This window comes from Bombus terrestris, chromosome 16 (genome assembly GCF_910591885.1).
Source record: "Bombus terrestris chromosome 16, iyBomTerr1.2, whole genome shotgun sequence".
Taxonomy (NCBI): Eukaryota; Metazoa; Arthropoda; class Insecta; order Hymenoptera; family Apidae; genus Bombus; species Bombus terrestris.
In genome coordinates this window covers 4438022-4464616 of record NC_063284.1, presented here as the reverse complement: position 1 = coordinate 4464616, position 26595 = coordinate 4438022, and the positions used below count along the sequence as shown (strand labels likewise).

The following is a 26595-nucleotide window of genomic DNA, read 5'->3' as shown; positions in this document are numbered from 1 at the left end:
GGTTCGTTGATGCAGTTGCCTGTAAGCCGCACTTAAGTTGTATTAAAAATCACGGTCATTTAGTTCCCTTGAGCTAAGCTAGATTTATTGGCTTGGCAACTAAGTGATTGCGGATTTTGTGATTAGATGGTATTGACAAAATGCGCAACCACTTAGTTGCCAAGTCAATAGATCAGATTCGAAATAAGCGAGAAATAGAAGCAATCGTTGGCCTCTTTCCCAGGCAACTATCGTTCATCTTACGAAAAGTAGATGAAACGAAACGATACGCTGCTACGAAAGTAGATACTTGTGTTTCGTGGCAAGTTCGGCCAGAGTTGAAACAGAGTGGATATTCGGGTTTTCAACGTATAAGTCGCGACTGGTTCTCCAGGCGAAGTCGCGGTGACAGGTTGGATCGATTATCGCGTGCGAAACGACCTTACGTCGAGAGACAGAAGGTTTCTGGGAAACCGTGTCTCTGGTTCACCAGGTCGTATTTATTGTTCTCGCTGGAATTGGATCGCCCCTTCCTTCGCCTCGTTCCTCCTTTCTTCGTGATTTCAATCCGCGGTCACGCGCGCTCCTCAAATTTTTACCAGCTCTGTGATCAGACTAGAAACTTCTTGGCTCCAACAACTCTTCAAATATTACAGTTATCGAAATTGTTCGCCTTCTTTGCCATTATGCGACTGCAAAGATCACGACATCGTACGTTTTCAACTTCGTTTCTGTCGCTTTCGTTTGCGGTGTCACGAATTCCGACGATCGACGAAACAGCAGAAACGAAGATCGAAAAGAAGAAAAAAGATAAAGGTGGAAAAGCAAAAAGGGATGTAAATAAAATGTAAAACAGCATCGGATTAATGTACATAAGCATAGAGGACTTGAAATTTCTGTAAAACAGTGTATGGAATTTATCCGATGAACTGAAGGAAAATCGGTGGCCGTTTCGTCGGAGAGATCGAAACAGTTCGTGCGGAGAATTCGGCTCGCGTTCGTCATCGATGCGAGAACGCGTATCGATCGCTGGAGCCGGCCAATTTCGCGGACAGTCGAAACAGTCAGTCATAATTTTCGCGGACGTTTAATCAACCTCGTGGCCCCCTCTTTCTCTCTGTATATGCCCTCGTAATTCATAGCCGAAGCTATTTACTTTTCCCTTCCTCCTCTTCTTCCGATACTATTCGATCTCGCTCCTGGACTCTCGATATTCCTGGCAATAATATACAGCGACGCGCGAACGTGCCCGATAAATCGTCAGCCTTCGTTCCGATACTGCGACTTGGAATGGGAATTTTGACATTTTTTTATTTCTTTTTTTTTTATTATTTTATTCCATTCCAGTTCAGAGATAGTTTTCATTCGTCTGCAAGTTTCATCTGTCCGTGCAAAGATTTTATTGACCGCTCATGACAAATACGTTTACGACGATTAAAAGCGATGTCGCGCAGCAACCATAAATTCCGCGATACTTTGCCCAAGGATTTTATCAGGTTCGGTGAAAGGTGACGTCTGCAGAGATACTTTTTCGTAAGAAAGAAATTCTTTATTCCACCGTTGGATACACTTTTCCGCCAGTCTACAAGCTTCCCCATCTGTCAGACTTAGCAAGAGCCTGCTTTTACATCCACGCTTCTACCTAACCCGAATCTAATGCAGTCGTCATAACAATTCAGCAACTGACCCAGAAACGCAAAATGTGTCGTCGTTATGTATACGTAAACGCTCGCAAGCCTTTTTAGCCAGGTGAAAATCCTAACCTAGTTGCAACATACAGCCAGTGTACTTTGAATCTGTCCCGCGCCAAATCCAAACTGAACCCTGACATTTATTCAACCGGCGAATGTAAAATGGACGAGAAATTGAGATTCATACAGTACATATCGTTAGATATCGCAAGCATCCAGCGGCTCTAAACAGATGTAAAATTTGTCCTTTGCAGATCGTGTCAGCGCGGACGTGTCCCATGAAGTCGATAGACGACGGCAGCAAAGTCGGGGCGCGATCTTCGAGCATCACCGACACGGGATCGGACGTCTATCGCGGCACCAGGTGAATCGAAGTCGAGCAACGCTCGCCCACAAGTAAATCCCGCCTTTGCGCCATGTACAAGATCCTCCGACGCGGCTCCAGCCGCGTGTTCGTCGCCTGCGTGGTTCTCTTGACTCTGCTCTTGTGTCTGTACTACGTGAACCAGGCACAGGCGCCATCCACAGGTCCATCTGCCGGCATCCTAAACGAGGAGCTGAGATACGATCGAGGTCTGACCTCCATCACGCCGGACTACGTTGAATCTCCAGATGCGAAGGTCTCGCTGGACACCTGTCCAGTCATCGTGCCCAGAAACGTGAACATCGACACGCAACAGGAGTTCAGGAAGTTCGACTTCCAGGTGAGTGAGCTTGTTTCACACGGCTGACGGCGAATTTCTAGGTAAAATGGAAATCCAACGACGATATTCCCTTGCAAGTGGATTGCTGATGTGTTCCTTAGGATCTAGGAGATTCGAGTGACTAAAATTTGGTTCATTAGTGAGCCAATAGGATTTATTCGCTTCTGAAATAGTCGTTTCGACGTTCTTCGTGTTACATTCGACCAACCTGCTGATCTCGATTAGAAAGCGATTAGAGTTTGACGGGCCTTTGGCCTGGCTCTTTGAGGTTCGTTGACTCCCGATGAATATTAGTACAATAATTAGCGTTTATAGGTTTGCAATGACCTAACCTTGATTCATGCTCGATTAAAATTTGATGGATCTTTGATCAGGTCCTTTGAGGATTAGATGATTTTCCCTGATGAAACGTATTGGACTAATATGCCAGAATTTGCGGTTGCAACTGTTCGTTTCGCGACTCAACGATCCCAGAGAATATAACGCAACTTAAAATGTTTCAGGTAGCGTAACATAAAGAAAAGTTCAATAAAGAGTCCCTCTGTTAGCTTCCTTTATACTTTAGCGAAAATTCTGTTTGCTTTGAAAGGAGGAGAAACTGGAAGGAGGAACAACTTGTCGCCTTGAAGGATTCGGAAAGAGCAATTAGCAGGAAAACGCGGTCTTTCAATTAATTCCCGCGCTATGCAGCCGAATATTTATGTTCCCGTGGTTAGAATGATTCAGGGACAGCGCGTAAGTCCGGTCGTTTTAAAAGTACCGCGTCATTAGCCGTGAAACTTTCCTTTCTTCGTAACCCTCCGGGGAGTCTGCGGACTTTGCCGATTTAATGGACGACCCCTGTAACAAGGAATTTTTCCTCTTTTTTCTTCCCTGCTTCCCCTGCTTTTCTTCTTTTCTTGCCGAGCCATTGAATCGAAAATAATTTAGCAGTTTGTCTCGAGCTTCTAAACTCTCTGGCCGGAAAGTTCGTAAGTCTCCGCGAATTCGCCAACTTCTTCCGGCCTCTGCATTCGAACGAGAATAGCTCGCGTCTCGGATAATTTAATATCCTCGGGAAATTGGCCAGGGGAAAGTGAAAACGCACGAGATGCTCGAATTTCTGCCGTATATTCCCTTGCGCATCAGCTTGCACGCGTTGTTTTGTCTCTGTGGGTTCGGTCGCGGATGGTTTTGAAATTGCAGTTGGCTTAAGATTGCTCCAGGAATGCCAACGTTCGTGTTGGTTGCGATTGGTTCCAAATGGATTCGAATATCCAAACGTTGGTTGCTAGGTAAAATCATAGGCGTTAAATGGATTCCAATATTCAAATATGTAACTATTGATGTATCAAATATCCAAGTAGCGAAGAATTCAAACATAGGGTATCGAATATCGGAACGTCGGGCTCGCAGGGTATCAAATGTCCAAGTATAGCGTGTCGATTATCCTAATATCCAACTATGGGCTATTAAATGTCCAAATATTCGACTTTAGGGTATCGAATGGGGTTTTAGGTATTAAATAAATCGAAATATCGAAAAGTCCTTAGGACGTTTGACGCAGCCCTTGTTGTATCTCGTTCGTAATTATTCTGATACTTCGATCATGCTGTACGATGGTCGATGCTTTTATTAAAATACAAATAGTCTGGTTTTCGAAATGGGATAATCGAAACGCTGTAAACTATGAGAATCCAATTAACGATCGCGGAATAATTAGAATCCAATTACCGATCGTTCTAACAGGATGTTTCAATTTTCTGCCATTTCGTATCGAAAATATTTTTCTAAACAAGTAGTTCGCCAGATAATTGCGTATGTAGATTAAACTGGGACGACAGCCTGCATTCTATTTTTCACCCGTTCTTCCATCGATGAACATCGATTGCAACCCACGCACGTCCCACCGACAATTTATAAGGTTATTCATCTCGTTGCTGATAGAATTTTGATAGTTGATCAATTCTTGAAAAAAATTCCAATGGCGCGCGTCACGATTTTTCCAACTTAATATTTACCTTCTACTCTTTTTTCAAAATCGCTCGCATATTTTTCAAAGCCTGCGTCAGGGTTTCAATCAATTGAATTCCATGGAATCATCGATTCTACCAATCCACCGATTCGTACTTGCAAGTTCAAGTTTAAACGGATGATTCGAATTAATTGCGATCGGAAACCGGAAGTCTTAGTTGACGTACAATTGCGTCCAATTGTGAAAGGCAATTCGGTGACGAAATGATGCTCGTCGCGAAGGTAAACGAGTTAAACCGTTCAATTGCTTTGGACTTTCAAATTGTTTCGATTACCGTGCAAAAACATATACAACATTTATACAGGGTGTACCTGCATAATCTTCGAGGTTCTACGGAATAAGATCAGTGAGAAAGGTAATTTAAAAGAAAATATTCCTCTTCGAGACTTCGTCTCTGGACAAATCACGTTCGAAGGTTCGTTGCACAGTGCGCAGGGTGTATTTTGTTAACTTAGAATACGATAAAGGTAATAGAAGAATAGAAACAATGGCTCGAAAGTTGACACTTCACACGACCATGTCTTTAGAATCCGCGAAATACGATCAATTTGTACAGTTAAGAGCGAAAATTTGTCTGTTACATTTGACCGAACGTAGTTTCTGAAACGCCCTGTATAATCGGCAAATTCAGCGGACGTAATATAAACGCACCGGCTATGAACATTCGGTAAATTGAATTATCGTTCGTAGAAAGTTTATGCCGGACGGTGATCAAATCGAGCGGCTTTAATTAATATGTTCGTTCCTCGATAATAATCACCGGATGAAACGATTTCGACGAGCGCCAGCTTGCGCGCGCGCGCTCCAAGTAGAGTGCACTTTACGCGAGATTGAGCGGCCAACAATCGCAATGGTGTTGATTACGAGCACTCGACACGCGTAGTTGCGTTAATCACGAGTTCCGCTAGTTTCCATACTTTATTCCCTAAAATCGAGAAGTTTGACGAAAATTTCACATTTTTATTTGCATTTGTGTTATACGATCACAATGCAATCGTCAGAAGCATTTACTGGACATTCAGCTGTTTTTATTTGAGGTTAGGAATTTGCGATTACAATCCAATATGGAAGCCATTGCGATTGGAAGTAAATGATAGGACGAGAGGAAAAATAAGTATGGCGAATTATCTGTATTACGACCTTCTTTGTTTGGCGCGCTTACGACTGTTAAAGTTTAATTTGAGGTTAAGTGCAGCAACACGTGCAGCTTCAGCACGGAATCACGTTTGATGCTCTTAGCGTGTTTTCTATTTTTGATGAAACTTTGCTGTTTGCTGTAGATTGGAAATTTGAAATTGTTGAAAATATTTGTTTACCCTCGTTGTCCGTTTAATCCTTTTCCAATTGTGCAGCGAGCACAACGTGTGTCTTGAGACTTTCAGGCGGAATCGTACTTTTGATCGACCCTGTAGAATGGCGGGAACGAAATCGCCGGACGAGACGCGACGACGTTATACAACAGTGGAAAATTTGTTTTCCGAGCGTGGCGCGTCGCCGAGGGTAGCGCGTCATCCAACAGAAGATGGAAACGAAGATGCAGGCTCTTGCGATTTAGGCTTCAACCCCCTCCCTTCTCTTCTCATACCCTTCTCTGTGTCTGTCGTACACCGACAGACTACATCTCGCAATTTGCTTAAGCAAACCTTTCCAGAAATTCATATCCGTCGTCGGTCGTCTTCTTCGAGGCACCCTTGAACCTCTGCTGCACCGCCCTCCGTGATACTTGAGCCGAATATTCGTGTCTTGCACCCTCCGACCGGCCAGAAATCTCGCCATCCTCGCTACATGTCCAGCTTATACACCCCAGGGCCAATTACTTTTGGATTTTCCAAGCTGAAGCCGCTTTTTAATCTCTCGTTTGGATTCCCCTTTTCTATCGCGTGGCTTCTGATGAAACTTTCCAAGGTCGCGTGGCTCCTCAGGCTTCTCAGAAGGTTATGGTCTACCTAGTGGACGAGAGACGAAGACTACGTCAGCTTCCTCTCACATTTTCTCGCAACTCCTGGGATTCTTCAACTTGAGTTGACTTTGGATTAGCTTTTGGATAACTTTAGTTTCTGGAAGTTGAGCAGTTGTTGGTTTGCTGTGGCAACTGACTACTTCGATCAAATTCTTCGATTTCGGTTGTCTTCAAGTTTTACCAAAACTGGATCACATCAAGTTTTAAAACACGACTGACAAATGGCTGTAGCATTACGGTCTTAACCTGAAAGATTGACGAGCGTAGCATCCAAGCCCTTAGTAGCCTGAACCATAACAAGATCCTCTGTGACGAACGACTGACCCATAAACCCCATGAAGCAATTAATTTCGGGAACCTTTGAGCCTGCACTTGGCATGTTCCGTAAACTCGTCGAATTTCCAGCCATAATTCCGTATCCCTGCATCCAGCCACAAAGAGGAACACGGTATGCTCGTCTACGTAAAGATAGACACGTAGCAGTGCGGGTATCCTCTGAAAGACGTGACGCTTTGAAACGGCCTGGCTCTCGACACAGCGCATCGACTGCATCGATGGCAACGACACGCCGCCAGCATCTCACGATTGCGGATTCGATTTTCCCGCGATTCGAATCCCAATCGAATTTCTAATCCGATCGTTCGGCCGACTCTCGACAGGGACGTACGTTTGTACCCCATGCGAAATGTCCGTGACACAGCTTCGCCTGGGAATTTCCAATGGCAGAAACCCACTGTCCATCCGGCTCCTTATGCTGATGAAATTGAAGCGGTGCGCGTGACCGGTTCTCTCTGAAATATAAATAATACCCTGTCCGTTATCGCCGCGGGGATCGAATTTCCTCAGATCGACTAGACGTCCTCCTCGTCTTTCCTCTCGGCTTCTCTTGTTTCGTTATTCGACGACGAGTTCTCGCTCGAGATCGATGACCTGCTTTCCAGCCGTGGATATGGATCTGCAGACTCTCAGCGAGGATAACCAGGATAATTCGCACTTAACCAAGCTTAATCCGGGCTTAACCGGGTTCAATCTGGACTTAACCAGGCCTAATGTGAACTTAAACGGCATGATGTAAGCTTAATCCTGCGCAATGTACATGCGACTACGTGAAATGTACGCTGGATATGGTTCAATATAAAATCAACTTGGCCTGATCTACGCTTAATTGGTCGGGGTATAGAGTTAATCGGGTTTAATATTAATTCGCGCAGGCACGTGATGTAAATTTAATCAGCCATGTAATCTGAACTTAACCGAATTCATTTGAAACTTTAGCAGACTCGATGCTACGTAAACCAACATAAACTGACATCGGCATAATCTGAGCTTAATCAGGCCTAATATAGACATAATCAGGCTCGATCTACATCAAAGCCTAACCAGGCCTAATCTGCATCTAAGTAGGCTTAATATAGACCGAACGAGGCGTTAGACCTGGACTTAACTAGATCTCGTAACCGAGATCTAATCTGATCAAAAAACTGAAACTGATACCGGCAGCCACGTAACGTCTATAGTAATTTATCGATTTAATTTCAATTAACCGCGTACAGTGCGCGTTTAATAATGAAAGAATAGAAATCCAAAATTCATTCGATGTTAAATCGAAAGAAATTCGTCAATGATTTTTGTATCATGAGGTTAGGAGTTCACGAAGTTCTACCTCTTATTGTCTTACAGTCTCAGTTCCGCTGAGAGTAATTAGTTTATCTGCAGGAGCAAATCCATGGAACTTCCACCCAATCCAAACTTTAACCCAAACGAAATCTCTGCCGTTTAATGATCTCTCGCATCACTGACGAAGGGGTCCTATCGCGGAGTTAACCGAGATTTGATCGAAGAAATATGTTGATCCTTCGTCTAAAGGCAATTATGCGGCGACACGACCGCGTCTCGTCGCTATGAATCAGATTTTTGCGGGTCGTGGCGGTCGATTACATCGCCAGCAAATCCGATAACGAGGTCCTTTGCCCACGGGGATTACAGGCAGAAACGGTCGACTGCCTTTTATGCGGCCCGCAGAGAAGAAGAGAGCTTAAGGGCCACCAATCGCGCACGGGTTTACTTATTCTTCACGCTCGATGAAATCGTTCCGCTCCGAGGATTGCGTCTCCACGAGGACTCTGCTCTGTCCGTCTCAAGAAAAATCGCTAACCTCTTCCTCTTCTTCTTCTTCTTCTTCTTCTCCTCTTCCTTCGTCCGTTGATTAACAATCCAAAGTTAACTGAAACCTAATCAAACCTAATCAAACCTGACCAAACGTAACCCAAACGTAACCCAAACTTAATCAAACTTAATCAAACTTAATCAAACCTATTATATATATATATATTTGTATAATCAAAACTCAACGGAAATGTAGCCTAAACTTGTTCGCGGTTACGTAACTCTTTTGGATTCATCTGGCGTTGTCAAAACTGACACTTTCGGCCCGTGATATTTACAGTAGTGTAAAGATCGTGATAGAGCACCAACCAAATCTAACTAACAATCTAATTCAAACCTAATCAAACCTAATCAAACCTAATCAAACGTAATCAAATATAATCGAAAACTGATTGAATTGAATCAAATCTAATCAAACCAGTGCGAACGTAATCCAAACCTAATCAAACTTAATCAAACTTAATCAAACCTATTATATATATATATTTGTATAATCAAAACTCAACAGAAATGTAGCCCAAACTTGTTCGCGGTTACGTAACTCTTTTAGATTCATGTGACATTGTCAAAGCTGACACTTTCGGTCCGTGATATTTACAGCACCATAAAGATCGTGATAGTTCACTAACCAAATAACGACAGGACAATTAGGCAGCCCGCAACGCGTCAATCGGTGGGTTGGCCAAGTAACCACGACTGGATAGCTCTGAGCCCGAAGATTAAGAAACAGATGTGATCGTCGAAGAATCTGTGGGAATCTTATTTTCCAGCTACCACGAGGACAAAAAGTTGCCGGCCGTGATGCTTCGAACTGCTTCAATTGCGGGGTAAACCTTCTCTGTTCGCGCAGCTTCAGCTTCGAGGACCCTTATGTATTTTATATACGCTGGCATAAAGGGTATCGTGGCTGTAGAGGACCGCGGGGAACGCAGCACGTTTCTCAAAGGACCCGCCGTGCTTCACCTTTCTTTTTCTTTCCATCTTATCTGCCGCTTCCTTCGTGCTTCCTCCTAGTCCTCGAGCGAGCCGGTTATAGAACGTCAGTGAGGGGAACAGAGACAACGAAAGGAAAAAGCGGACGGTTGTTCGAGCTGACAGAAATAAGAGGCACGCTCTCACTCTGATTTGCAAAGGCATTTCCGGGATTACTTTCCGCAGCTTTTTCTCTCTTATTCCTCTCCGACTCTTGCTTCACCGTCAGATTCCCAGCAGATCCTCGTCGTCGCGTCCTTCTCGATCGAGCGATTTTTAAACGAACGTCATCTGCAAGAAGAAAGAAAGAAAAAAAGAAAGGAAGAGAGAGAGAGAGAGGGAAAAGAAAAAAGAATAATTGGAAACGTGGAAAGGTAAAATTCCAACGAACAAAAATTCTACCTTTATCCGGGTCAGGATTACTTAGACTCACGAGTTTAGGTTCTTCGTTACACGCCGTGGACGGGGATTAACGGATCCCTTGGGGAATCTCTTTCGCGCAAGCCGATAGATTCGGGTCACAAGCTTTTGCAATTGCAACGGCGACTGATAGTTTCGGGAATTTTTCCAGCCCTGCGCGTAAACGTGCTGCAGGTGACTGGTTGTTTTTCCGCTGACGGATAAAAGCAAGAGGAAAACACGGCTAATGCCGTTAGAGCTGTTTTAACCTGGCAAAGCGAAAATCTTGCTGCCAGTAATTTCATCGCGACCGCCACTGGCGATACAATTAACGAACGTAAGCGTCTGCTGTCAGTTTGCATGATCGTTTCACTCCTTTGTACCGACCAGTTTTTCAGCAAAATGGAAAAATCGTAGCTGAAAGGTAGAAGTTCCCCGCCAACTTCTGACTCTCAGCTGGGTCTGCCAGTTAATTGGCACAACTTTTTCCCACGTAGACGTTTCAGACAAACTGCACCGTTTCAGTCGATAAATATAAAGTGGTAGAAACAAGTTTCTTTTCATATTTGTTGCTAGATCAGTGACGATGTGTATTCCATGCGAAATTCTGACATGTACGAGGCTAGTACTTTCTCCACTTAGATACGAAAGCCATGTAAAACGATGGAATGTACTTAGAGAAGGTCGCCTAACTTCATTCGTGTATTCGCGTATTGAAGACATAGCAAATTTTCTGTTTAAATATTTTATATTGTCGTGGTATCGCACGTTTAGAATTCCGCTGACGCTTTAAGCTTCTCGAATGCTGGAAAAATTCTTGCGAAAGGAATTCGCTACCGAATTACAGCAGTTAACGATAATAGAGTTATGGGTGAATTATTAGGTTGTCCGAAAAGTTTCCTTCGTTTCATAAGGCGATTATTTTATTGAATTAGGTATGATTCATTTCGTTATATTTCTATTATTATGTTCCTGCATAATTCAATAAACTAATATAAAACAAGCGAAAGAAACTTTTCGGACAACCTAGTATTTGTAATTCGCTGCAGTTTTTTAGAAAACTTGAAAACTCGTTTTGTTGATAATCCTTCGTAAGAAACGATGATCCGTAGGATTGCGTAAGACGATGGTCGTATGAACTGAAATATACAAAAGCTATAAAAATACAGCTTAGTACTAAAGTTACAATGAAGAAATCTTTTTAAAATGCATTTGTATCGTCGTTGTTTCGAAACTGATATTATTTCCTGTCCAATCCCTGTATATTCTCTATGAGAAGCTCAGAGAAAGTCAAATTTCACGATTAAACTCGATTAACCTGCTCCCAAACACACACGCGATTATTGGTTTGGCAACTAAGTGATTGCGGATTTTGTCAATACCAACTAATGACAAAATCCGCAATCACTTATTTGCCAAGCCAATACAAGTTCAAGTAGTATCGGTCGGTAGTTGATCAGACATCTCACGAATCTCAGATTTGTCTCTCTTCGCTGTAAGAAAAAAGAGGAGAAAAACCTGGAAATCTTGCGCTTCTGTGTAAAAAGGGGACAAAAAGATGCAAAGGACGAGTGGTCAGAGAATAATCGTTGCAGGCGAAATGGTTCAGGGTGGACGTAATATCTCACGGGTGAATCCATCGTGCGAGGTGTGGCCAGGTTTCGTCGACGATATACGCCATGTAATTAGACAGCGACGTCCTAATTCAGACGGTCCAAGGAAGCAGAATATTGGCTTTCGCCTCGACCCGCGTATAACGAGCCGAACCCTCTAATTGAACTCCGCAGGAATGTTCGTACAACGGAGCCTCTTCACGGAGCTGGCAGGGTTACAATACGTGGATAACCGTGGACGAGCAATGCGGCGACAGGTCGCATTCCTTTGGTTAAACTCGAATATTAATCGGGCTAATTAGAGGTGCTGCTCTCTGCTCCAGGCTCTGTCACGAGCTTCGTGAACTAAGAAACTATAAGATGCTTGAAAAAAAAAAAAAGAATAAAAAGAAGATAAAGGAAGATATATAAATATGTATCAACGTCCTTGGAAGGAGTAATTCACAGATTTGTAAAGATATTTCCATCGTTTCGAGGCTCGTGGTTGTCAGTTGAATCAGTTTAGCAGTTTTAGGCAGTTTTAGCGGGAAGTTGAGTGGCGAGAGTCGTGAGTTGAGAATCGAGTTGAGTAGTTGTGAGTTGAGTAGTGAGTTAGATAGTTCTGAGTTGAATAGTCGTGAGTTGAGTAGTCGTGAGTTGAGTAGTCGTGAGTTGAGTAGTCCTGTCTTGAGTAGTCATGAGTTGAGAGTCGAGTGATGAGAAGTCGAGTTGTGAGGAGTGGAGAGTCGAGTCACCGAGTTGTTATGAGTTGTAAACTATTAATTACGAGTTGTGAATTAACTATTTAATTATAGTACATTACTGTATTTAGTTCACGTTAAATAACCATCGTAAATAGTTCTATTGATCAATAAATTTATCATATAAGATAAATACAAAATCCTATAACATCGTAGACAAAAATCTTGCATCGGTGGATACGAAATCGACGATGTTTCTAAAATGGTCGAGTGCTGACCAGTTAAGAAAACCAGCTGGTTTTCGCGTATTAATAAATTCGCAAAAATTATAGCTTTCCTTATCGGATGATAATTATCCGCAGTTTGCAAAGAGAGATAAGCGTGCTGAGATAATAACCAGCATTATTCTCCAGCTATTATTTTCGCAAGGTGTTTTTGGAAAGCCTATGTTTAAAAAAAAAAAAATGATCACCAAAAGATCTTTGGTGTTTTCGATCGTTGAAGATACGGTTTTAATTGCTTAAAAAAAATAAATACTCGATAGAAGAAGACATAGACGTGGAAAAGGGAAGAAAAAAGGTAATAATAGCTTTGGTTAGGACAACGAAGTTACAACAGAGAAATGGAACCGTGGAGTGTGTGGATCAAACGAATCAGAGGACGGACGAGACTTGTTCCGCTCGTAAAAAGTTGGACCGCGTTGTCCGAAGATACCGGGGCCAGCCTTATTGCTCAGCCAAGCGACGAGGATGCCGGAGATTGTGTAGCTCGCAACTTGTCCCCTAGTCGGCTTTTGTCGTGGAAACTGCTGGAAAAGAGCCCAGTCGCCGAGCTTTATCACGCTCAGAATGTAATTCTATCCCTGCGCCCTTAAATTTGCCAAATTCATCCAGGTCCGCGTGAATAGTCACCTTTGACGATCAACCGACTCTGTTGGCGCGTCGAAAATTACGTCTCGTACAGGCGGAGGAAAGAACGCGCGAAAAAAAATTCGTAGTTTTGCCACGAACAGCTTTTCTCGGGATACGCCAGTGCCGCGTTGCTACTCTCGTCTGTTCGATCGGAAACTGACTTGCCGAGTTATTCAATTTTCGTAAGTCCGCATTTTCCCTCGAAACGATATCGTTTGGCTAAGATTTCCTTTTATGAAAAATTCCAAAATACTCGCAACGTCACCGTAACGCTTTTGCTGTATCGCAGAGTCGTACGTAGACGCAAGGAATAGAAACGTAGCCTCTGCGATCCTTGTCAGAAGCTCGGTAAAGTAGAATTTGCCTGTTGCGTTTAATCTAATTCTAATCTAATTCATTGGGACGTGGGATATTTCGTGCACAGATGGTAGAGGATTGAAACGAAGCTGACAAATTAAATTACAGAAATCTGACAATCCATCAGCCTACGGTGTATCTTCGACAGAATCATAGTGCTACAATAGCGAGATGCAGAAAGTTGCTGGCAAACTTGGACAGCTTGTGTTGGAGTTCTCGTCAACTTCTTACGAAACTCTTTCTTCTAAGTTGGAAACACCAACCGATTTCTATCCTGCGCAGGCATGAACGTCATCTTCCGGTATTTCAGAATCTTCTGGCCTTTGATATATGGCACACGTCCAACGCGTTACACTGGTTCGATGTAAACGGGTCACGCGCTTTTTACGAGCTTTTTACAGGCTCGTTGTTAAAAACGTCTTCTAACCGCTCGCTTTTTGCCTTCTTTCCACGAGTGCTGTACCCTGAAGTTTGCCACCAACTTTCCAGAATGCCAGATTCGTCGTTGCGTATCGTATTCCAACCACTTAACACCTAGCAGCACCAAAGTTGAAACAAATTCGAAATTCCAAGCGCAAAAGTGATGGGCAAAGTTTCCTTCCACCAAACGCAAAGCCATTATCGTCGAATTCTTCCCATCGAAGGGGGGATAATCTGCATTCGAACGAAACGCGTGATCGATGCCCGGAATATTTACACGCGATGGAGGTTTCAGCGTGCGAGACATAAAGGGTGGGAAGGGGAAAAGGGGTGGTAGATTTATTTCAGCGGCGAGCATTTGTCGAACGTTATTCCAGAAGCCTTCATGGCGAAAGTGAAACGCGATACGATCCGCCGACCAACGACTGCGACCCCAAATAAATTAGCGGATATTCCAGATCCCGGGCAATCCGAGAACCACCTCGTCCCTTTCGCTCCGTTGCCTGATTATTTATCGAGTTCTTCTTTGCGTCAGCCTGTCTCGCTACTCCTTCCACTGTGTCTGCTCGAGCATCGATTCGCCACTTCCGTTCTCCGCAGCGTCTCGCTGTTTCGAAGGCAAACGTCTACTGACGTCATCCTTCGTTTGATCCACAGGCTGATTTTTGCTTCGAACCTAAAAAGAATTTTGCTTTCCACCTATTACGTTTGTATTCTATGCTGTAAATAGGAATTATCGGATCTAATGGTTCACTTAATTCTTAATCCTTGCATATTTTTGATAAGGTTTTACGATGTCCACTATTGTCCCTAACGCGAGATTTCTGTGGCCTAAATGTTCAGTTGTGCCTCCCTTTATTAGTTTGGGATTTTGGGACACGAAGCCAATTGTTGAAATTATAATTGGTGTAATATATTTGATAATTTTCTAGTGCGTAACCTGTAGAATATGCAGCCTGCATTTAACAAGGTGTAATCACAAATGGAATCAATAGATAGCGTTAGTATCGCATACGTTATCAGATAATATCTGGGTCATAGATTACTATGAATGGCCATATCGATATCATAGGTTCTGATAGAAAGGGATTGAACAGTAGCACGCAGGGATTTGCGTTTTTAATGGCGCATAAATCCTCGAATTGAAGAAATTAACCTAGGTTTCATCCAGATGTGACCCAGTTCGACGATAATTTCATCTAAATGTAATTGAAACGACAGTCGGTTTGATTCGAATCTGATTAAAATCCAACCTAACCTCGTCACACCTGCGATTGACTTTTTTCCCCTCTAACCCAGGTTTATCTCACTTAATTTTATCCGTTGTCAGTTCAACACTAATTTACTGCAACTCTAACCAAACCGAACAGGAATTGAATGTGATGATCGTGATTGAATCCTAACCTAACCTAGACCTAACCTAACTCAATTTCAATTTGGCTCAGGCATCGAATAGAATTTTCCCGCTTCTCTTTGCTGGCATATTCCAAGCTTCTCAAAGACTGTCGGAACAACGATTGAACAAAGCAATTAATAATAGAGGGAGGGCACGAAGGGCAAGGGTGAAAGGAGAAGAAAGGCTGGGACGTGGTCCAGGAACGGTTTTTCAGTCGTAGCCCGTATAAAACGCGCGATAAGTACAGACCGTGCTGAAAAGACCGAGGGAGGCTTTGATTCATCGAGGACCACTTCTGCGAACACTTTTTTCTTTTCCCCCCTCTTTCCCCCCGGCCTGCGTCATGTCTGCACCCTTCTCACCCTTGCGTTTCTCCCTTTTCTCGCGTCCTTTCTTTCTCCCGGTTGCCTGGCTTCGTTTTACCATTCCACGTCAGAAGTTCATCGCGTGAAAAAGCACCCACCTTGGCACCGATTGCGAAACCGTACCTCTGTTCGTCCATTTTTCCCTTTATCGAGTCTGCCGCTCGATCTACCGGCTGGAATTTAGGCATCTGCTCAACCTAACCTATATTCATCGATCTATGAATCCTAACCTAAAATTGGATCTACAGATATGTTAGGCAACAACTTGACGCAAATTAAATTTACTCCATCATGGAGTTCGCTGATGGAATTGTCGAGTGATGATTAGGCAAAAATCTGATCTGGTCTAGACTGAATCATTCGTTGGGTCGTTTAACTTCAAAATAAATCTTTCAGTGAGTCTTCTGATAGATGTACGAAATATAGGTTAGGTAAATGCCTAGTCCAAAATTGAACTTCTGTTCATATAATCCACGGTTCACCGAGTCCTTTGCTCGATTCTAACAGGTGCAAATTGCATGAAATGAATGTGCCCACATGTTTTCCTGTGTGTTAAGCTCGCAGCTCGATGTACCGAATACAGATTATGTATTAACTTAATCTGATCGAAGACTAATCTCGATACCAGTGTAACAGCATACCTGGTAAATCTATTCCAACCATAATATTGACCTAACCTACACTTCATGTCACGTCTATGTTCATAACCTGGCCCAGATTTACCTGACTTAACCGTAATTTAACACAAACCTAACCCAACTCAATATTAACTTGGCGCAAACTTGACCCAAGTGAACATCGATCTGATCAGAATTGTCATTCGATCTGAACCTAACCTAACAACTTAACATCATTTCGATTAAACCTAATCCTCAAATTAACGATTGAAACTTTTATTTGTTTAAGAATTTACATCTCCATTTTCCTGTAATATTTACATGTTTTGCACGTTTCTTAAAGATGATCTAATTGTAAGTCAAGTCTAAGCTCTTCCTCAGCAATGAGAAACTTGAGGAAAATTCGGAATGCGTAATTTTCACGATTCGAGTTGACGGTATTGAGCCAGGCCAAAGTCGGGCTATTAAACGGAACTAGGAACTGATCCCCCAACTCCCCGTATCGTAGTGCTATCCGAGTGCGCGTGTGTGCGTGCACCATGAATTTTCCAATAAGAGTCACGTCGAAGACGACCAGCCATTTTCTCCTGTCGCCACGGCCTCAGCATATTTCTGCTTCCTCCGCCACCCCTGTGGAATTTCTCTTCCGCATAGTTCCTGGCCGCCTCTCGCGCTCGTCGTTGAAATTCCACCTAGCTTGATATCACCCTCCTTCTCCTCTTCCTTCGGTTGTTCGCTGCGTATGTTTCCAGTATTTTCTATGGCTTGAATTTACAGGGACTCGGAAGCCATTTTTCGAATATATTTCATCTTGGAAAACTGCATCCAATTTTATAATATTTATCTAGATCAAGGTTATGTTCGATTCTACCAATCTCAGCAATCTCCATTTTGTTATCGTGGTTTTAGCTTTTGTGAGTATATGGTTTAAATTTCTGGGAACTTGGCAGTCTCTTTGAATTATATTTGCCCCTGGAAGAGCGCAATATTTAGTCTAGATTGAGGTTATGTTTGATATCTATAAACTTATCGATGAAGTTTTCTTGTTAGCGTAATTTTCAGTTTTGTGAAAGTATGGCTTAAAGTTTCAGGGATTTCGTAGTTCTTTCTTTACTCTATGTCTTTGCATTAGTCTAATATTTATTAAGATTGAGGTTATGTTTCATTTCTTCTAAACTTGGCAACAAAGTTTCGCTTCTTTAACGTATTGCTCGATATTTTTCTTACATTTTGCAGTGTTTGAATGTTAAGAGAAGTCAGTTCATTGATATAAAAGTAATCTGCTCTTCCCTATCCTGAAATCTTCTTCGCGATCTATTTACTAAAAATATTCTAAAATTCTGTTCGATAATGAACTCCAGGATTTTCTAAGAAAGCTACATTGATGAGCTTGCGATACTAAACTCGAAAATCTGAAGATAAAGATGGGAGAAAGAAAGAAGTGATATGCTGTATTATTAGGAATATTCCCGGGCGACTTGGCTCGACGTGATTCGTCGATAAGGGTGCGCCTTTAATTATCCCCGCCCGGTAATGGAATCACGCGGCTCGCACGATAATCCGTAATGAATTTTAGTAAATTGCTGTGATAATGAGATGAAATACGCTTGACCGCCAGTTTACGCTGCTCGCGGCAACGAAATTGAATTTTCCCTCTCCCTGGTCGAGACAATGTCTTTTTATTGTCTCTGCTTCACGTGCTGCCATATTGTCACGTGGCTCGCTGAGCATCCATAATACTTTCCCCCTAACCTCATCTTTTCTTCCTTGTACCTTTTGATTAACCTGTGATTAATTTTTTCAAATTAAAACATCCATATCATTCTCGTTACTATAGACAAAGTAATTTACTATATAAATTCAGACTCTGTATTTTTTAAAACAGCTGTTCGTATGGACCTGACAGAGGTTTCATCTTTCCATTGACTCGTCGTATTTCTATCAATTCCCTACTTTTGACAGGCGAAATATGTTTACTTTGACTGTTGGCTAACTTCACGAACTCGCTATATCGTTGATCGAACTCAACGAACACAAAGAGAGATATCGGGATCCATAACGCAGACAAATTCCATTTCTCTCGAAAGATTTGTCCCTTCGCGAGGTAGTAATTGACTTTTCTATCGCGCTGCTCCCCTCGTCGTCCTCGCGTATCATCGAAGCCGGAAGTCGATAAAACGAATTCCAGGGACAGGGAATTTATTTCGTTCTTCGCGAGCCTTTCCAGCTTCGATTCTAACTCGGCATATAACTGCGTTGTCATTCACGATTAGGACGCCCATTGATCGCATACAACATGTGATCACTGATTATGAAACGATCGATCGATCAATCAAAATGTTGTATTTGTTGTATTAAAATTGCCACCTAATACGAACTAGCGAATAAACAGTTGAAACTGTTAACTGGTATCGTAGATATATGACAAATTAACAATAATAGGTTAGCCCTCGGTGTCAACCTAACCTCAATCATATCGAAAATTTTGAAGTGAACTGAATTTCAAGAATTTGCAGAATAAATATACGATAATTAATTTATTAAGAAGATAAGTAGCTTAAAGGAGAAAAGTGCTTTATCTGCTGGCGAAAATCTAAGTATCTACTTTCTTGCCAGAGAGGATCGTAAAAGTCGTGGAGCGGATGCACCGACAGTCTGTCGGTACTCGACGATCGCTGGAGCCCCGGAGAGCGGGGGATTAATGTTACATTGGCCTCTGGGAACGAGATATCTCGTACCGTTAGAAATGCGAAGCCAGTTTAAAAGTTAGGTTAGGACGTTCAATTAACGAGTCCTCGAAGCTATCGTCTGTTTTCATCCGGGAATATTTTTATTTACTTTGGTACAGTATCGCTGAAGGAAAGTTTGCTAGGTTAGGTTCAGGTTAGGTTAACCAAAGCAGCTGCTGAGGAGAATTGCAGTTTGGGAAAGTTGGATAGGTTAGGTGTAAGTTACATTAACGAAATCGATATCGTACGTAGCTTGTTCGATCGCGTTAATCGTTGGTCGTATCGGAGGCAAAACAACTCGAATCGCAGGACACCAGAAGCCGGCCTCGTTCATCCCACCGTATTTCGATTCGCAGTTTCGGACGCGGAGCAAAAAAATAGAAAGAAAGAAAAAGAACTGGAATTCAAAGCAAACGCGACCACCGCCATCTCTCCAACGCAAAGTTATACGTAAACTACGGGTCAGGACGATGTAGTCGGTTTAATGGAGGCTGAAATAAAAGCCCGGGCCCTGTAGTTGAGTCTGGCTCCAAGTAAGTGACAGCTTCGACTTACTCTCGAACCTGAACAAATCGACAAACAGACACATGTTCTCATGAGAGAATATCTATAACACACGGTGATATCTATAAACGTGGTTCCTCTAAAAAAAAAAAAAAAATGATCATATATATTAGATTTCACAAGAATTTCTTCCTCTCGTTTTAATTTGCTAACCTGTTAAAACAAGAATGTTATACGGTAACCCCCTCTCCTTGATTCGGACGTGAAATAATAATGCAAGAATATTGCGATAGGCAGGTGAAAAATATTCTGGACTATGGCGGTTTTGAAACGATGGAAGAGGAATTACACAGTTCACATGCACGGAAGGAAGGTTTCGATATCGCCTGGAAAGCCTCGAGGTGAACACAGAGGTCCGGTCTGTCGCGGTAATGGATATCGTCGGGTCGGCCTTTGTGCACGCGATTCATCCGCAACGACGCTTCTTCCCGTTTGTCTGGTTCCGCTTTGTCGTCGGTTGATTCCTCTTCGAACGCGACAAAGCCAGCGAGAGCCCTCGCGATATTCGCTTTTAATTAATTCCGTCCTACTCTCCTTCCCTCTTCTTCGATCGCAGGTTCAAATTTTCTTCGTCGTCGATCGGCGTTCCAGCACAATGTCCCCCGTTGGTTATACGATAGCAGCACGGCCCGGAAATGAATTTAGGGTTGGGGTTTTTCCTCGCCCAGGCATTGTTCTACCGTTGTTAATCGCGAGAAACTACTGGCTAGCCGGCGTGCAAGTGACGCGCTTGGATCACCTTCAATCCGGTGAAATGGCTCTTTGTGTGCTGGCGATTAATTCGCAGTTGGACGAAGCGACGTTTCGTTGAGCCGCGTTAACAACCGACGCTTTGTTCCGGCTGAGTCCGATGACACGAATTACAACGCAGCGCCGCTTAACGATTAACCTCGTCGTTGTGCGCGCGAAGCCGATTGTTCACGCTAACACGTCGGCTCTGCCAAAATCAAGACTCGCGCAACCATTTAATTATCGTTCATCGACCACCTTTTTCCTCACTTGTTGCTTAAATACTGGCTACTTTGAGTATTTCTGCTACTTATTCATCAATATTCCATGCATGATTATTGGTACTCAAGACTCTGTTATTTGGTGTACCGATGTTCCGTACTTGAGAACATTTGCTACATGGTATTTACTTCGATGTTAGTTTGAGATTACGTACTCGTTGTTGCGAGCATTTGGTACTCGTTGTTCAAGTACCGGTATTCGCTTACTGAGTATTAATATTTGGATGTTGGTATTCGGTAGGGATGTTTGAAATCCGAATACCAGTATTTAGTGTTTGACAATAAGTATTTGTTATCCGATATTTGATACTTGATTAATGTTATAATTATATAATATAATATAATTATTATACTGCAGTAATCTGGCTATTTCGAAGCGTAGTACCGGTATTCCCAATACCCATTATTCGGTATTGGAGTACTGGTATTTGATATTTGAGTGTTGATGTTTAGTGTGCACAGTGCTTGGAACTCAAATACCGGTATTCGCTATCCCATACTTAATACTCGAATACTCGTTAATATTCAGTATTCCTGTAATAACATTCGACGTTTCACACTGATCCAATATGTATTAATATATACCATAATCAATACCCGTATTCTGTATTCAATGATCCGTCGGTTCAACTATTTTCTGTCTGATTGCGTCCAACGACAGAGAATAAAACACGCAGGTATTTATCGTAACAAACGCTGTATGGTCCCCCTTCGTTTCCTTTTCAAATCGTATGCCTGTCCCGGCTTGAACGCCGGTTCCTATTTCCCCATGGGTTGATTCACACGTAACCAGATCGGCTTTCATGTGCCTGGCGCATTGAAAATCCCTAAATCGAGTACGCGTAGCGCGTGATAATCGCGCCGGTTATATTCGACTATTTAGCCGTTTTAAATCGAGCTGGAGTGATCGATAATCGAGTGGAGGCGAGCGCGATGCACGCGCTGCAAACAAACAGGCGGACAAAGGGAGGTTCTGGGCGTGTGTTTGCCCCGACGAAACGAAAGCAGCCAGCGGGCTAACGAAGCATGATTACATAATTAATGAGACATCTACCAAGTGAGAGAGGGAGAGAGAGAGAGAGTTTCTTTCGAAAACAGTTCTGTCGGTGAAGTTTCGTCTTGATAAATTTTCAGGATATCAGGATTCGTCGAGTGAAATTTAGAGGAAATTTTCTACCCTCGCAATGGCTCTTGGGAGTCGCGGCAGTTATTCATAATGTACAGTACGCGGCACACCTATACGTGTAACACTGCCATACACGCATGACAAATTCCCAGTCCCTCGGTGTATATTTGTGTTAGCATTTTTGAAGTTTGAAGTCCTGTAGAAACGACGCTTGGAAATGGGAATATCCTCTTAATAGAATATACGTGAGGCCGGTCTGTTCGTGACACCGCGCGGCCCGACCAAATTAACCTTAATAAGCCTGTAACCTCGTCATCGTTTCGTTGTAGATAAACCGATTATTAGCGGCACGAGCAGGTCTCGTGACATCGGCGTCGAACCTGACCCTGTGCGCGCACATCTCGCAGCCCTGATCGCTGTCGCGTCACGTTTTACCACGCGTCTCCAACAATGCCCCTATGTTGTGTCCACGTCAATACCAACTTAATTAATTGATATCGCAGATTCGTTGGAAAGTTTCGTCAACTAGCAGAGTAAAGCTCCATCGCTACTTCCACGTCACAGCTATGTTGTTTCACTTCTTTTTTTTTTTTGCAAGTGGCGAAAGCTGTGCAGGAAAATATATCGTAAATCGACAAAGAATTCAGCAACGTGATACCTGAATTTCCTAAATCCGGAAATTGAGCAATAGACGTTTTTAGAGAAAAATATTCCGTAAAATATAATTCCAGTTAGGTTATTCTCAGCCAATTGATACCAATTTCATCGAGATCAATGGGCGGAAGTGGGATATGTTTGCTCGTCAGTAGCACTCGACATCAACGTCACGTGCATCCAAAATCTTGGCTGACCACGTGTTCTCGCTGAGAGCGTAACCCAACTTTGGACACTTGGCATCTCCGCGTTAAACATCTCCGACATCTTGAACTTGATTCAATGGCAAGCAAATTTCCACAAACAGCCGATTGAATTTCGTGTTTGCTGGCCGCGTTGAATGAAATTTTTGTAGCCGCGTTATGATCCTGTTATTAGAGGCTGAGACGCGGTTGGTGAAAGTGCGCCTTTATGATCCGCGATTCGACGCGCGGATTAGCGAGACTCGTGGAGCTTAAATTGCCGCTGTTTATTCTGCAGAAACGACACACGTAGCCCGGTTATTCAGAGGCAAATGAATTTCTGTAATCCGCCCCTTTCATGGCCTCGCCGGCCGGATATTACGGCTCACAATGGCCGCCATTCTAATCTGCTATTCTTCCTCGAGTGGACCTCCGAAATGCCTCTCGCTGACGGTACACTTCCTTTTTATTGCATCCCGAAAGGCTACTGTGTCTCTGCCAAAGAACGCTTCTGGTATATACGCGTGTCTCTATGTGTGTACACCTGTGTATTTCGTATTTTATCTCCCGCTATTTTCTCCTTCTCTTTTTTTCTTTTTCCACGGAGGACTTCAATTGCCGGTCACGCTTTCGCTCGTCCAGTCCTCTTTTAAAGCTTCAGTTTACCAAAGGCGCGTACGACAGTACGACGACACAGCGGGTCACGTGACTCGACAGAGGCAGGGCGTGGGAGAGAAATAGTCGGAAGACTGGTTTTTCTCGCGAGTTTCAACAGCGACCAAGGAACTCGGCCCCGGGTATCCCGCCCAATCGATAGCCGGCATCGCGATAAACACCGTGGACTGCTATCGGTGTCGGTGAACGTGCCAGAATCACGCGAGCTTTCAACGCGCGTGCGACGGAGCAAATTGAAATTAAGCCTGCCATTTTTCAACGCGGCACGAACTACTCTCGCGTCCGTGAGCTACTCCTAGCGACGCCTTGGCAAATGTCAAGTTCTCTCTTACCTTTGTACTTAGAGTGAGGCAGATATTCGAGTAATCGGCGTCCATTCCACTCGTTTGCTGCTATTCCATATTAGGTAGTCAATATTCACAATGATCTGACAGTTTGTTAGACGAATACCGTTATTCCATATTCGATCGGTAGTATTCAGCGATTGGAAGGTTAATTTTGAATTTGGTATTAGTATTCCATACTTGAATTCTGTTTGTTTCGTATTTCAGCATTGATAACCGGTGTATTTGGTCCTCGAGTACCGGTATTCGATATTCGATCGGTAGTATTCAGCGATTGAAAGGTTAATGTGGAATTTGGTATTAGTATTCCATACTTGAGTCCTATTTGTTTCGTATCCCAGCATTGATGACTGGTGTATTTGGTCCTCGAGTACCGGTATTCGATATTCGATCGGTAGTATTCAGCGATTGAAAGGTTAATTCGGAATTTGGTATTAGTATTCCATACTTGAGTCATATTTGTTTCGTATTTCAGCATTGATAATTGATGTATTTGGCCCTCGAGTACCGGTATTCGATCGCAAATAACTCATCCTCTTCGAATTCCAGTTGAACATAGCAAAGTACTTAATACCGTCGATCGAACGAACGTATCGTGCCGCGGTATTCCCAACTATCTTCCTTTCGACGATCGCAGGAGGTCGCGAATTTTACGACCGACAGCAACGAACTGCACTATCGATAATAACGGGGTTACCACGACACGTGATCGATAAACTGCTTTACGATTTATAGAACGGCGGAGCTGCTCGTTGGACCTCGCGACTCCGCCAATCGATATTACGCCAGAAATTCATGAGAAGTTAAAAATTCTGTTCACTGCGGAACCTGACACACGGATCCTCGATTCTACGAAGCCCGTACAGACGAAACCAACCTAGTTCGCCCGATTAGTGGAACCAGTAACATTCTGACAACCGTAATCAACGAGAATTCGCGTTCGTTAGCTTCTACAATAGCCACTCCCACGTTTCGTCCACGGACTCGCGGTATCCAAAGGGATTAACTCGACCGATCCGACAGTCGAACTTTCCTTACTGGTGCTACCCACCATTCTCGATATTTCCGTGAAATTCCCAGCTGTTCCATCATCACGTGACCGACGCTATCTTTCAGCACAGGAAGCGCCGCACAATAGCTCCTGATTAGAGGCCTGACTCCTGTGTACTCACGAATCGAAATGGTAGAAAAATCGCACGAATACGCGCACCTAGCTGTTCAATTTCATGGACTGAACGTGGTATTATCGTAAGAGCGTACCAATCTTCAGACTGGCTAGAATGGTTTACGATCACATTACGACCACCACTGAAGATTCTTAGGTTATCATTACCGTGGATGTGTTTTCCGATGAAATCAACGTTTTGGTGAATATGTATTCACCGTACGGTTTAACATACGATACACGATCAACTTTTAAAGTAAATTCCACGTGCACCTAGAATTTCACAGTGACCGAATAATCCGAGCCTTTGTCTCTGCTGTCTTGATATTTCGGGTTTGGATCGGGTCACAAAATGAAGAAAAAGCGTCGTACTTACAACTTTCTGGATCTCGACCCGAGTCGACTACAATTTCGGGTACCTGGAGTTGCGGGTATCTTAATTTTACAAACTTTCAGAATCCCGACACAATCGGATTATAATTCCGCATGCCTGAAGTCGCGGGTACTTGAATGTTACAAACTTTCGGAATCCCAACGCAATCGGATTATGATTTCGCGTACCTGATGTTGCAGGTACCAGAAGGTTATAAAGTTCCGGAGCCTCGACCCAACCTAGTTATAATTTCGGGTACCTGGAGTCGCGGGTACTCGAATGTTGCAAATTTTCGGAATCCCAACATAATCGGATTATAATTTCGCGTACCAGAAGGTTATAAAGTTCCGGAGCCTCGACCCAACCCAGTTATAATTTCGAGTACCTGGGGTCGCGGGTAGTCGAATGTTGCAAACTTTCAAAATCTCTACACAATCCGGTTATAATTTCGCATACCTGAAGTCATAGATACCCAAACGTTGCAATGTTTCGGACCCTTGATCCAACTCGGCTACGATTTCAGGTACCTGCAATTGCGGGTACCCGAACGTTAAAAAATGTCGGGGTTTGGGCTCATCCCGAACTGACCCGAGGGTCGGGTACCTGCGCATCCGTCTTTTCTGAACACATCTCGTATTATAATACAAACGGTGTAAATTCTCATGGGAATAGCTATATCGTTCTTCGTCTACTTCTCCGAAAACAAACATCTTCGTTGTAAAGAAACGAAAATAATTCTAGATCATGAACCTGGCCGAAAGCGAAATTCAATGCAGGAATTGCGATTGTCTGCAGGCTATCGGTAATTTTGCATAGAAGGCCGTAGGGTACCGAAGGGGTAGGGTAGGAAGGTTGCAGGTAGTAAACGCTGCAAGACACGTGTACGTCGATTAGCTTTACGGGCGACTGACGAAATAAACCGCGGTGAATGGCGGTTAATCGCGCGAAAACGCGGCCTGCCTGAAGAAGAATGGAAATTCTGCTCTCGTCCGTACACCTTACCGAACGATTACGTAGGCTTCCGCTGGTACAAGGCAACAACGATCGATGGTTAACCGTTTCATAGTTGCGCGATTGCATTTATTTTATTTTATTTTATTTTATTTCACATTATGAAACCAGAAATCTTAGAAGAACCATCTGACTATCTAATTTGTTCATAGAACGGCTCGTAGCATGAAGATGATAGAAGATCGTTTAGCTCAAAGCTTTTAGGATTTCTAGCGTAGCCTGTCACGTGAACTCGGAGGGCATCTACATTTTCAAGTTAGACTTCTCGATTTAGTTTATAAAATGGACTTGGGAGGAGGTGATTTTTTAAAGTCAGGATTTATAACGTGGTTTATAACATGGATTAGGGAAAAAACTATTTCTGAATATTGAGGTTGTTAGCGCGTAGAGTATGTCGGCTGCATTCGTACGCTGCTTCCTAAATGGCTTGTACAAAGCTTTGGAGCTACAGGCTGAATGATGGACGCGCAGAAAGAGGGAAAAAAAGAAACCGACGGTTCCGCCGTGAAGTCGAATCA

The 26595-nt window shown here is 43.2% G+C and overlaps 1 protein-coding gene across 7 annotated transcripts in view; it reads left to right on the top strand.

Moving 5' to 3' along the window:
• The window catches only part of LOC100651185 (alpha-mannosidase 2), a 167767-nt gene that overhangs the window by 88616 nt on the left and 52556 nt on the right, over positions 1–26595 (top strand). For all 7 annotated transcript variants that reach the window (XM_012319571.3, XM_012319572.3, XM_048413455.1 and 4 more), the window contains one exon: positions 1925–2374. In XM_012319571.3, the coding sequence (XP_012174961.1) occupies positions 2087–2374 (288 nt within the window). In that variant the 5' untranslated portion in view covers positions 1925–2086. The remainder of the gene's footprint in view (positions 1–1924; positions 2375–26595) is intronic.